Here is a 14,681-nt window from a genome sequence, read left to right on the forward strand (position 1 = left end):
CAACATCCACCATTGCAATAATAATACAGCCAGGACTGCTGGGAATAATTTAAAGAACTTGAAACTCAGGCATCCCTATAATTTTATAATAGCCAATGTTTTTTATAATTTTTTTTTTGTAAAAAAGAAATGGCACAGAAAGCTACAACAGTACATTCATCTCTGAGGTCAGAATAATGATCACAACAGAAGATTTACTGACTATCTTAAAATGGGGGGTGTTATAAGTATATAAGTATAACTACATATTTATTACATGTTGTTGGTGGAGTTTGTGTCATGCCTTGGCAAAAAACAAACAATAAAAACAAATGCAAAACAGCTGATTACCCCAGTCCATGCAACAGATGATATCTCAGGCACCTTGTAAATACCAACAAATTAAACATGCATGTGCTCTTACATAATAATTATCAGGTACCCATTTAAGCACTGAAGCCAGAAAACACATACATATAAGTATTGAAATAATATAAAATGTATTACTAGTACTCAGATTTCAGTACCACACTTGGAAACTACTCAAAATGAGTTTAAAAGTCTAATAAGCAGGACCTACATGTATATCAGGGTGTGTTTTTTTGTTCATATTTGGGCCTGTAAAAGGACCCATTCCAAATGGAAACAGAGGACAGAATTGTCACAAAACCAGGCTTTCAATTGGAAAAAATCTGATAAAGGGAGACAATTCAAAATGTGCATTGTTACCGATTGTTCCTAGTTACCCCCTTGTGTCAAATTCAATCTGTTTATAGTCATGGCGACCTTGACCTTGGAGAAATCGACATAATTATTTCACATGACACACTGTCCAATGAATGGGAATAAATGTACTGAGTAATTTTAAAATCTCACAATGAATGACATAGTTATGGCCCGGACAAGATCATTTATGGCCATTTTTGACCTTTCAAGTCAAAGATTGACCTTTAGGTAAGACCTTGGAGATATCACCGTAATTCTTTCCCATGACACACCGTCCAATGATGGTGAACAAATGTGCCAAATGATTTTAAAATTTCACAATGATCAACATAGTTATGGCCCGGACAAGCTCGTTCCGCCTGCCACCATTCACCAATCTAATCACCAGTTTTTCCTTCGAAACCTGGTTAAAAAGAGTCTATTTTTTCTAAATGGGACAACAAATTCCCAATTCAATGTTTATTTATTTATTTTTAAATAAATCTTAACATTCAGTTATTCTCCCATCACAATCTATAAATTGAACCTTACTTAAATTTTTAAATCATTTTAGTTCTCAATTTTAAAGTATTTGTTAGCCAAATAACATTAACAAGAATCATAACTAAATTTTAGTCCAAGGATTCATACCCAATTTTAGTCCAAGCTTCCATTAATTGTTCTTAATCCAAAGGGACTCCATTCCCAAAAAGGTTTCAAAACAACAACACTGTGCATGAATGTTTAAATCTATGCATCTTGTCTTGATAATGATAATTTGTCTGCAAATTATAGTGAGTAACTTTGCGAAAACCCATTTATTAAGATTTGTAGAATTAAATTATCATTTACAAGTATTGCTTTAACATTTGAGGGCAAATCTTGTGTCCTAATCTGATGATATGAAGATCTTTTTCTTATGATAAAAACAACAACAACATTTTGCTTGCATCAGAAAGCTACATTTTTTTTACTGGAGCTTTATAGATCCAATGTTAACATTGATCAATATAAAGCATTTAATGAAAAATTTCAATACATGCCAAAATCTGTGAAAAGGCCACTTTAAGTCAAAACTGTACAGTCGCTTTTTCCCCTATACAAAGGGACCCGGCCCGATTCACAAACATGAACTATTATAAGACCTAACTCGGATTATGCACATTTATCACTTGCCTTTATTAAATAAGAACATCAAGTGTCAATAATCAATTATCAGATATTATCACAGGTTAAGACTGTCTTATAAGTATAACTGGTAAATGTAATTATTTATATTGAGTCTTATCATGACCATTTACACCCCTTCACAAGACTTGGAAAGTCAATTAATAATTCATGTTCAACTGCTTCTACCATCTGTTATGTATTTTTTTCCTTCACTATATATGTAACCTTGAGTCCTTTCACAGCAGTAGTATCACATTTGATCTCCACTCTGAGAGACCCAGGCTTAATGAATGTGCGTCAAGTATCGTCCCAGATTAGAAGGGCTAATTAGGGACAACACTTTCCATGTAGAATGGATTTTCAACAAGAAAAGACTGCCTTTAAACCAAAAATACCAAAGAAGCAGAGAGTGTCGATCCTGATTAGCTGACTACACATGCTAATCTGGTTCAACATTCGTACAACATACATGCATTAACCCTTTCAGCGCTGGAACCAAATTTTAAAGGCCATTGCAAACAGTTTGGATCCAGATGAGACACCACAGAATGTGGCGTCTCATCTGGATCCAAACTGTTTGCTATTCTGATAGTATTCTTTGAAAAAATTCTAAGACAAGGGACAAAATTGTCACAAAACCAGGTTTTCATTGTGAAAAAAAAATCTGATAAAGGGAGAAAACTCAAACTGAACTTTTGAAATGAACAAAAAAAATTAACCCCCTTTGTAATTTTTTTTTTTAAATCTATTTTTAGTCGTGGCGACCTTGACATTAGAGATATTGACGTGATTCTTTCGTGCGACACACCGTCCCATGATGGTGAACAAATGTGCCAAATGATTTTAAAATCTCACAATGAATGACATAGTTATGGCCAGGAAAAGCTAATTTATGGCCATTTTTGACCTTTGAACTCAAAGTGTGACCTTGACCTTGGAGATATCGACGTAATTATTTCGCGCGACACACCGTCCAATGATGGTGAACAAATGTGCCAAATGATTTTAAAATCTGACAATGAACGACATAGTTATGGCCCGGACAAGCTTGTTCCGCCCGCCAGCCCGTCAGCCAGCCAGCCCGCCCGCCCGCCCGCCCGCATTCGCCAATCTAATAACCAGTTTTTTCCTTCGGAAAACCTGGTTAAAAATGCTAATTTTAGAAATTCAGCAGACGACATTTGAGCAGACTACAAATTTCCCAGCATGCAAAGCATTAAGCCCCATTTTCCCAGAGCGAGACTCAGTTGAATTCATTCTTCATTCAAGTTGAAGGCAATCACTAAGACATCTCAGAATCGTAACTAACGTCAAGATAAAATTACACAACAATAAATGAAAACTTTTTTCATGTGTGATACAAGGGTGAAAATAGGGACCAAAGACCAATCAGCAAATGTGGACTAACAACAAAGTAATACCAGTATATGGTAATGCAAATGTGATAAAGTTTAAAACTAACATTGATTTTTTAAAAAGCAATACAACCATTCCTAACATTCAAATAAAAGACCATACAATGTAAAATCATCCCTGACTTCGACACCATCCATGCCGCATGCTACCAAACATGCCCGCAGTGAATACCAATGTAATGATGCACATACTTTGGTGACAAAGATGTGTTGTGGTTGAGATTTTACCACATGTTTCTGCTTCTTCCTTTCCCGCCAAGTAAGAGGACTAAGCCACTATGAAATCAGACGTAAGATTGATTCTAGGTTTCTTCCATACAACAGTCTTTAAGCGAGTCTTGTTCTGATAAAACTGGGCATTGTGCATGTGCGCAAAGTGTCGTCCCAGATTAGCCTGTGCAGTCTGCACAGGCTAATCAGGGACAACAATTTTCGCTTAAACTAGATTTACGGTAAAAAAGGACTTCCTTTAAACGAAAAATACCATTAAAGCGGAAAGTGTCGTCCCTGATTAGCCTGTGCAGACTGCACAGGCTAATCTGGGACAACATTTTACGCACATGCATTTTGCCCAATGTTCACAGAACAAGACACATTTATTCAAATAGATATATGAGCATAACTCTGTGAAATCCATGCATGTGTTGAAAGTGTCTTGTGCTAAAAGTATCATCCCAGATAATCCTGTGCAGTATGCGCAGGCTAATCAGGGATGACACTTTCCGCATAGACAGGATTTATTTAAGGGGCTTTTCAAACAATAAATTCCATAAAAGCGAAAAGTGACCTCTCTTATTAGTCAGTGCCAACTGCACAGGCTAATCTGGGACGACACTATACCCACATGCATTATCCCGAATACCCAGAACATGTCTCAGAAAGATTTCCTCAACAAAGGCCAAGGGGAGATGACATTGGTTTTATTTATTTGTTTTTTATACTGTTATTAAAAGCAATGCTACAAATGTAAATCAATAGATGTAGTTCTTTTTTTAATATTTCAGCAATCTAATCTATAATTTAGCAACATGACATAACAATACATGCTAAGTAAATCTATTTGATTATAAATTAAAAAGTTTCTGGATTAAATGAGCATGAGAGAACAAATAAAAGAAGAAAAAAAGAAGTATTCTATCTAAACTAAAACTAATTGTCTCTGTTATTTTTCCGCACTTACTCGTTTACGTTTTGACTTCAGAAGAAAACAACATGAACAAAACATGTAGTAAAAATTAATATCAACATTTCACAACAGTGAACAAATAAATATGTTTAAAGTATATCTACCATATATAGAAAAACAGAAAAACACATTTTTTAAATTTTCTCATGCCTTTCTTGTTAATTTGCAAATACTTGCTATTTAATGTTTTATATACATGTAAGAATAATTTTATTGACTAGACATTTGAAATTTATGTGTGTTTCTATGATCAAACATGTGTGGGTCTGTAAGGCAAAGTTTGTTTTAACTCTCAATTACAGTAACATTAAATAAATATGCCATTAGAGATAATTACTATAATGTTTATTCGTTCAGGGCCCTCGTTTGGCCATTTTTGGGGCCGAAATTCGGCCCCATTTCCCCCTTAAAATAGTATTCTTTTTTCCCTTATTTCAGCTTAAAATTCCCTCTCCAAATTATTTTTATATATTTATTTCATACCTATGTTATTAACCTTTGATTAAATGTATACTTACCTTAAAATATAGCAATTTTAAGTGTTGAATGGTTGGTGAAATGATCTTCTAAAATTTCCCTTTTCGTCAAAAACGACACAAAATTCCCCCCTCTAAGGGTCCCGGCCCCAATCCCCCAAAATGTAGCATGGACCCTTTCATTTTAAATAAAGAGTCATCTGAGCAGAGAGCTCCTCTGATTATACAAAAAGAGACTGTTTGGGAAGAAATATTAAATAATCAGGCAAAACCATCGAGGAAAAGAATAATGTAAAACAACTCTAATCAGCTATGGATTAACAAAAGCATTTAATTTACAATGTTTATGATTGCCTTAGATGCAAACGAATCTAAAGACAGGGGTTGAAGAATCCACTTGACCGCTCACATATGCGAGTGAAGTTGACGGTCGGGCGAGTAAAATTTGTTATATACTCGACCGACCGGGCGAGTGCTGTTTTTCAAGTTGAGAAATATAAATTCAGTTCCAGAACTCCTTCAACATTGATACAAATTGCGAACAATTTTTCGAACGAACAAAAAATACGTTTAGTACACAAAGAAACTGCACTTTGGTTTTGAGAATGAAAAATGACGTCACGGGCACAGTAAAAATAATTCTCGAAATTGGCTGCGCTCTTTTTTCGTCGTTGCCAGTGCTCTTAGCTAATCGATTTAAAGTGAATAAAACTGTAAAATGATTGGTCATTCCGTGAATTTTAATGTTAATATCAATAAAACAATAATACATCACGGTTAATTATAACAATACTTCTTATTATTTAATTAAAAATGAACAGAAAAAATAATTATTAATAAACAGAATAATTCCGAATTTCATGATCAGAAGCCTTAGGCAAAATTTACCATATTGTAACCGTTTGTCAATCAAGCGTGTCTTTCAGTAAAAGTTCCTATGAAATATTAAAATGGAAAAGGGTTCAATTTTAAAATATCTGCAAGGTGGTGGCGACAGGGAACAGAAAGAATTAGAAAGGTCGTCAAAACGAGAAGCGGAAAGAATTGAGAAAAGGAAAGAGGTGCAGAAATCGTAAGGAAAGCAAATATAATCCATCAGATAATTTAGTTAATTTTTTTGCAGTTTAGTGTCACTATGTTTAGTAGGTTTAAAAGGTTCTGGTTGATCATAGCTATAAATATAGATATCTATCTTTTTAATGAAGGCTCAGTAGATTAAAGTGAAGGGCAGTGGATTGTCAGGCCTACTCGCCCTGCAGGGCGAGTGGCTCTGGAAAAATTCTTCAACCCCTGAAAGATACAGTAGGGATATACAATTTAGTCATCTGTACCACGTTATTTGCCTACATATTTTAAAACTTGCCCTAGAATAAGAAATATTGATGAAAACAATAATGAAATGTAGGGGTTTCATGAAACCGGGGTTACCAAATATGAATGTGTAATTATGAGTGAATGAATGTTCACTACAAATTAATTTTTGACCTAGATTTTGACACATTTGATTGTAAAATTCATAAAAAATCTCTTATTCAACTACCAGTGCTAACAGAAAACAAAGAAACATCTGCAAAAAATGTCAAACATGTATATACTAAGTGGAGAAAACATCAATTTTATGTGTGTCAGGTCACACACATTTGGGTCACATTGCACTAATAATGGAGCCATGCTCTGAGAAAACATAATTTAACCCTTTCAGTGCTGGAACCGAATTATGAAGGCCTTTGCAAACAGTTTGGATCCAGATGAGACGCCACAGAACGTGGCGTCTCATCAGGATCCAAACTGTTTGCTATTCTGATAATGTTCTTTGAAAAAAATCAAAGACAATGCTTATTTTAGAAATTCAGCAGACGACATTTTAGCAGACAACAAATTTCCCAGCATGCAAAGGGTTAAGCAATGTGCATACATTCGGCAGAGGCTTTTCATGTACAACAGCACTTTCCACTTGTATGATATTCTTTGTTCAAAAGAAGTCTCTTCTTAGAGAAAATCCAGTAAAGGCGGAAAGCACCGTCCTGATACACAGGCTAAGCTGGGACAACACTTTATGTATATGCATTAAGGCATGTTTTCCCAGAGTGAGGCTACATTGAGCAGGGCCCGTATTCACCAACCTGGGCCCGTATTCACCAACCTGTCTAGCAGGGTCTGTATTCACCAACCTGGGCCCGTTTTCACCAACCTGTTCTTAGACTACAAAAATTTAATTTTTTCACCTCTTTAAAAAATTTGCTTTAATCATTAACATATTGTTCTTAACAAAGATTCATACAACAATAAGTTTTCACTGTCACTCTTGACTTCAGTTTCAAGAAGTTGAAGTATTTTGAACTCTTAGGAAGAATTTTTAATTTTTAGACTCAGAATTGGTTTGTGAATACACCCCAGAGTTGACAGACACATCACACTACCCTCCCTACCTGCCAGGATACTTTGGAGCCTTTTGAAGCCTTTGCAGGGGGAGGAACCCAGTTGCCAGAACCAGGACTTTTACTGCGAGCACGCGACGAAACTGTGCTTCTGGTAATTTTCTTAGTCGAAACCTAAAAAGGAAGAAATTTTCTTAGTTGAAACCTTGAAAACAAGAAATGTTCTAAATTTAAACCTTAAAACAAAGAAATTTTCTCTGTCGCAACCATTAAAAGAAACTTAAGTAAGATTTTTTTTTAAACCTTGCCAAATAAGGGTACCAATGATAATTTGTAAATTTTTTAAGGGAAAAATTAGCTTCAGAGATGAAAAGACATGGAATGTAACTTTTCAAAGTTTACTGTTAAAATAAACATGTTTTTTTACATCTAAATGATTGGATGGCACAGATACCCTTCCTTTGGTAATAGGATATTTATATGCAGAAAGTACTGGACAGGTAATAAAAATCATTTTATAATACAAATGATAACTTTTACATCGGAACTCTGAATGTCAAAATTGTATTGTTTAACAACAAAAAAAACTTCTTATGATTGAGATAACAATTCCCTTGCTAATGACCAGTTCAAGTTTAACTTACTGTCCCTGGTTTTTTCTTCTTTTGCTGTTTGACATGCACGTGAACTGGAATGTCATCGTCAACGTGTACATGCACTGGTGAGGTAGGACGTAAACCTCGAGTGCCTGGCATCTCTGGAATATGAACATTCTCAATCATGAATATGAACAGGGGCAGTCTGATGGGTGAAGCAACAATATAGGTGGCAAACATTGATTCAACACTAATCTATAGGCATGAATCTAATTATTTAATGAAGAATTGAAGATATTTAAAAACATTGCAAATGTTTTTTGGTGTTATCATCTAGTTATAGCTTATATTTAGTTATATTATAATTAATATTTACAAAACTTGTCCATGTAATAAGCATTTAGGAAAATATTAAACAATCCCAATATAAAATACCCGGTACTATGTAAGTGAAAAGCTAATGGCTAACTATTTTTAAATCACAGAAATGTGTGGATTCTGATCATTTTTTGCATGGACAACATCAGCACAATGTCTCAACAGTTCTAATGTCTAATGGCAATTTCAAAGATATTTCACATGAACTTTTGTTTTAGTCAAAATCTTAACATCAAAAGCAGCATCAATAATGCAGGCTGTCAAGTGACCTTTTTTCAAAAAGTAGGAAAAAATAGGAACTACTTTTGCAAGAAAAGTAGGAAAAAAGTAGGAAAAAGTAGGAACTTTTCCCTCAAAAGTAGGAATACATAATACAAATTTTTTAGACACAGGTCCAGGAAACATAGCTTGAAACAGAGCAGGAGTGCCATCACGTGTTCTGTATTGATACCCACTTGAAGCTACCTTAAGGGCCCAGAAAATTTCAGCCTTTTGTATCTGTTCCTTGTGTGATGGTTGTTCTTGCATACAGATAGATTTATCCCCTACACCCTGGGAGCTGCTTGGCTTTGGGGCACTTCCACGCTTTTGTGAATTATCATGCATGTATTTCATGTTTTCCTTGTGTTTTTATCCATCTGCATGACTTATCAGTTGATTAGCACCAGAATTACAACAAGATGGACTTCATTCAGACAGTACAATATCTTGCAAACTCATTGCCGGTATCTCTCTTGCACCATGATCCAAGTGTTTTTCCACTGTTGTTCAACTTTTCCATCCATAAAGGGTTAAACTTTGTTTTCCCACAAGGCATTTTAGCACTTATAGTGTATCTATGATAATTAAGTTTCAAGCAAAGATACCCTGTTAAAGAAGTATAATTAGATGCTGTTTATTTTGGTGTATCATCAAATAAGTGGTTAGAGGTCTTCTGTGTATCGATATAAAAATGGTAATATATTGTGCATGTTATATCCTTAAGCAGAAGACCAAATTTATTTAGTGATAGACCAATTTGTTGTACAAGATTAATACTAGTATATAAAGAAGTGTCAATGCTCTGCTACAGCTACATTGTGAAACCTTTAAATTGACAATAGGATGCAGTTATAATAACTTAAGTTACATTCAAAATGACTGGTCATTGCAGAGCAGATTATGCAACTGGAGATAGGACCTTATCACCTGACATTTTTTATGACATCATTGATAGGGCAATGAAACAGTTGCACTACATTGTTTATTCCAGTTTCAAATAATGGTTTTTACATTATTGATGACTTCGCGGGGGTGTAATAATGCCGTTAAATAATTTTAATACTACGCTGTAACACCTTGAAGTTACCTCACTAGCTATGGCATCATTAGACAAGAATTGTGTTTGTCAGAAACACAATGCCCACTATTGTGCCGCTTTGAAATAAAATTTCAATATATCATTTGGCAGGTTTAGAAATTATCTCCCTTTTAAAGCTTATTACTTCCCTTGGATTGTATTTTTTTACTTTTGACCTTGAAGGATGACCTTCACCTTTCACCACTCAAAATGTGCAGCTTCATGAGATACACATGCATGCCAAATATCAAGTTGCTATCTTCAATATTGCAAAAGTTATGGCCCATATTAAAGTTTTCGGACGGACACACAGACAGACAGACAGAAAGACAGACAAACGGACTGACAGTACAACTGCTATATGCCACCCTACCGGGAGCATAAAAATGTATCAGGGCATTTAGGCTCTGTGCATTTATCTTTAATTACTAAACATGATGTACCTATGATATCAATAGAACATCATATCCGTTGTAATGTAATACAGAATTTATAACATTATATTTGTAAATGATGAAAACTCGGCAAAGCATCAGTTTTATCTTTTTTCCAATAAATTGTGTAATAAATTCCATATTACATAACCACTCATACAATACATGTATCTCTTGTCTCTACATTTCAAACAGCAATATCATGTAAACATGCATAAGGTTTGGTCAAATTGTTGTCAATGGAAACAAAATAAAACTGGAATAAACAATGGGTTCCCTCAGCTCTTGCATCACTGGGAACTGTGTAAGGTAGTGAAGTCTGCAGTGTACAAATGCTAAGGAAGTAAACAAGGCACTATTGTTACTTTAAAAAAAACTTGTCAATAATTTCAAAAGTTACATAAGAAATAAATATTTATGTTTCCTGAAGAGGTGCTAGCAGACAGTCAGCATGGGTTAATTGTCAGGTCTCATCTAGATGAATGCACATTAACAGGGATACAGTCATGCCATAGATTCATTCATCCTGCAAGTTTACTAAATAAACTCTTTACAAAAAATATTCTCAATTGAAAATGAAAAAGTAGGAATAGTAGGAAGATTTGGTAAAAAAATAGGAAAAGTAGGATCCTGATGAAAAAGTAGGAAATAGTAGGAAAAAGTATGACCGCTTGACAGCCTGATAATGAGGCAATTAATTCATATTTATCATGTTTAAAAAGGATACAAAACTACAAGATAATTGTGCAGAGTTCATGCTGAATCAATGTGAATTAAAATTAAGAGGTACATACTGACTAGCAGCTTGTAAAGTGTCAGACATGAATTCAATTCAGTATGATTTTCGTTTTAGTTATGATATTTGTGAGGAAACAGTATTACTGGACATTTACCATGGTCTAATATAGCTAATATATGCGTCTTTTGACGATTTAAAAACCTAAATATAATAAAGCGTTGCAACGCGAAACGATTGAATAATTTGGAGTTCTGTTGTTGTCGTTAAATTTTGTGAAACTATGAAGATTGCTCATATAATGCATAAAATACTTCAACCAAGTATGCTTGGCAGAATAGCTGAGCGGGCTAATGCGTTTTTACTCCAGGTTACTCCAGGACTCCGGGGGTCACTGGTTCGAGTCCAGCTGCTGCTACTTTTTTTTCCTTTTTTAAATTTTATTCTTGATTTTTTACTGGAGCTTTTAAGATCCAATGTTTACATTTATCAATATAAAGCATTTAATGACTTATTTTAAAACATGCCAAAAACTGTGAAAAGGCCCCTTTAATGTAAATTTTTCTATTAAATGGCCTCTATATTATCAAAACTCATATTCCAAAAGCATGTTGATGCAGTTTTGTTAAAAGAGAAGTTTGTTTAAGATAAACAATAACGTTTTAGGGTAATAGAGCGCGTGTTTTGTGACATCGGATTTTGGGCAAGAATACAACTTGGGTACAGTCACATATGGACCAGGTACTTTAAAGTATATTTACCATACCAAGGGAACGTAAGAGTACTAAAGAGTAGTACATGTAAGTACCCAGGGTACATGTAAGTAATACCCGAGCCGACAATGACCAATCGAGCGTTACCTAGGTAGGAGTGCTAGGGAACACTCCGGGTCTAGTTGCAATAATTCAAGTCTCAGCTTTATAACCCAATGGTTAGCTTAGAGTTGCAATGCGCCGTCTCTTGCCCATGGGTGCAAAATTTAATCAACAATGCAAGGGTTAAGGAACACTGAAACTGCAAGATCTTATCAAAGTTTACCTGTCTAAACCACAAACTCATACGAATGGTACTATTAAAGCAATAAATAATTGCTTTTTATTGACTTATTTTTGCTTTCGTATGTTGTATCCGCCATATTGGAAAATTTACCCAATATTGGTTAGGTCGCAGTACACCAATATTTTGCACGTCTGGTTTTGTGTTGGAGCCTATAAAGTCGATAACGATGTGGTATTCGATACAGAATACACTGTTTCAAATTTAAACATAAAAATGTCAGAGAGAAAAGTGTGTTGAAACATCGTCGTGTTTTTATAGGGTGCATGCAAAGGATAACAAAAAATTAACATCTGTAGGTTGCCATTCAGGTAAATTTAATATGTTTATGAAGTTTATTCACTATTTTCCTCAATTTGTCTTGAACGACGTCTGTTTAGTGAAGCGCACGGATTCTCTGCGCTGAACTGCACACATGTTTATGAAGGGGTGCATATGGACTGACAGAGCTGCCATAGCAAAAATTATCAAAGGCTCTGGCAGTCCGTTTATATGGACTAACTCCGGGTCCTCGAATAATGAAGCCTCAGGTGTTTTTTGTGTGTGTTTTAAAAAATATCAATGCAGAGCCATGATTATGAGGGCTTCAAATTAAATGTGCATAAACACCAAGCATGTCCAAGCTTGTTTTCAAAAGACACATTTGCCTCAAGACCTCATACCAGAGGAAACAATGTCAGTGTACTAAAAATTTTGATGGTTAAAAAGTATGACGATCCGCATATTATTAAATATGAACCTATATTTCGATTCTGTCACTCATAAAGCAAAAGCATTTAAGAGTTAAACTTCGAAGAAATATTTGATGCCCAGACATGTCATGAGCGCAAACATAGACTTCCATACAAATGTGAAAAGAAAATGAGGAACAAACCTGCTTCTTTTTATCAACAACGTGGTTAATTATATTACTGGTATAAATGTAAAAGTATGCAACGTTTATTATTTGGAAAATTCATCAAGAAACTGGCGAAAATTTAGAATGGCAGATTATCGTTGTTTACGTCCAATCGATTTCCAGCAATATGATTGGCTAAATATTGGAGGATCGTTTACAATAGGAGAGTGTCGAAAGAAACCCAGTTTTCGCGAACAACGGAAAGACATGGCTACAAACCACGAAGTCTTAATAAGTCTTCTATCTATCTCTATCTTCCGATATTAATTAAAAGGACAAATTGTTACATACTGTAGCATTAACATTGTTTTTTTTCTGTGGCACAATATATTGCATTTTATTTTTTCGCAACGATATCTTTTCGTACGATGCAAGAACATTAACTTGGTACATGAACATGTGTTGAATATATTGTCCCGCAAAAACACAATTAAGATGCAAGATACAAAAACAGTTTGTATCTTATTGAATCTATGTTACCAGACCACATATTGTGTTGAAATTCTGGATATTAATATAAAGAACATTGATTGCTTATGTGTAAACTTTATTTTTCGAAATATTTTTAGAAATATTCGTTGATTTTGAGGGTTTATGGGCTTTTAATACGTTATATATGTGCGCAACGTTATTTTTGTGTATGGAACACGATTTATTACAGAGTTATTTTTTATTTTAATAAGAAATTTAATTCATAAATCAACGTTAGCGTTTTTATCTTTGCTCAAAAGAAATTAGCACACGACGCAATTTAGAGGTTCATGTTACTAATTTCGGCACTTAAGCTTTGTTCCTACTCAAAATGAGCCACACAAACTAACGGATTTGATTGTTTTTTCAAAATGAATTTATTATAGATCTAGTTTTGATGTTGAAAAGAAATAAAATAATATTACATGTTCTACCCCCTTTCCCCAGTTAAATTAACAAAACTGTGGAAGACTCCATGTGGTATCCAATACACTGTTTTCGCAAGTATGAATTTCAGTGTTCGACTTTAATGCATTTAAATTCATATCACCAGAAGGAGCGACCGACGCTTTATCTACGTGTGACAGCAATTCACTTGCGGTTAATGTAATTATTAAACATAGTATTTTTCTATCGTAGTTTGTTGTCGAACAATCAAAGACGGGGAGTCTAAATGCGAATGAAATAAAAGCACGAGTGTGAAATAGAGCATTATATTCTTATAAACTTAATTATGAGTACGATTAATTAAAGCGAGTATACGCGTGTATTCCGCAGAAATGACGTTTTTACACCATGTCACTCAATACAGAACTTAATTCACACAGCACGCACATTTAATAGCTATTTTTAGATGGTCGCTTAGCGACCGTCTAAGGTGGTTAGTCCAAAATTCAGGTCGATACGCCTTAGCTACTAGGAGCCAAATACCCGCTTACTACGCGTATCCGCGCGAGAAAGAGTTGTATAATTTATGCACGAGGTTTGAGTTCTCCAATTATATTCATTCACAAATGGAAACATGATATTAATATCGTGTTAGATGCAATAGTTTCGAACGGTGCTTTTATAGAAAAGAATCAATAAACAATGATCGTATCGTACGTGTCGCGGAGGAGATTGTTTATGAATGAATAAAATAGTCCACTTTCTGCAGCGTCTTCATGACGTAGTATTTTTGCTCAGTCCATTCATGATATGAGGCTATTAATAGATGCGCCTGTCGATAAACAAAAAAGTCTACGGGCGATAACAACGCAATAGGTTACGCTCTCACATACACCTCAATGTGTACCTTTTGCAATTCTAGCGATATTGAGGACGAGTACCATTTTGTCATTGTATGCAAGTGTTATACTGTAATAGGAAAGAAATATATTAAACAATATTACTATGTTAAACCTTCTGTATTTAAATTTACACAACTTTTGACCTCATGTAATAAGACAGATATAAATAATCTTT

The 14,681-nt window shown here is 34.6% G+C and overlaps 1 protein-coding gene across 13 annotated transcripts in view; it reads right to left on the reverse strand.

Moving 5' to 3' along the window:
- LOC127837565 (outer dense fiber protein 2-like) overlaps positions 1–12,865 on the reverse strand; it is a 205,198-nt gene extending 192,333 nt beyond the window's left edge. For 10 of the 13 annotated variants that reach the window (XR_008029339.1, XM_052364765.1, XM_052364764.1 and 7 more), the window contains exons 1-4: positions 12,723–12,865; positions 7,954–8,066; positions 7,361–7,483; positions 331–363 (exon numbers count right to left, since the gene is read on the reverse strand). Coding sequence is in view for 12 of the 13 variants with exons in the window: in XM_052364765.1 (XP_052220725.1) it covers positions 331–363; positions 7,361–7,483; positions 7,954–8,064 (267 nt within the window). In the remaining variant the exon portion in view is untranslated. Of the gene's footprint in view, positions 1–330; positions 364–4,449; positions 4,465–7,360; positions 7,484–7,953; positions 8,067–12,722 lie in introns of all 13 variants that reach the window. The other 3 variants (XM_052364773.1, XM_052364766.1, XM_052364770.1) reach the window with 2 other exon arrangements.
- Between the last annotated feature and the right edge of the window lie 1,816 nt (positions 12,866–14,681).

Source organism: Dreissena polymorpha, chromosome 7 (genome assembly GCF_020536995.1).
Source record: "Dreissena polymorpha isolate Duluth1 chromosome 7, UMN_Dpol_1.0, whole genome shotgun sequence".
In the NCBI taxonomy this organism is placed as follows: domain Eukaryota; kingdom Metazoa; phylum Mollusca; class Bivalvia; order Myida; family Dreissenidae; genus Dreissena; species Dreissena polymorpha.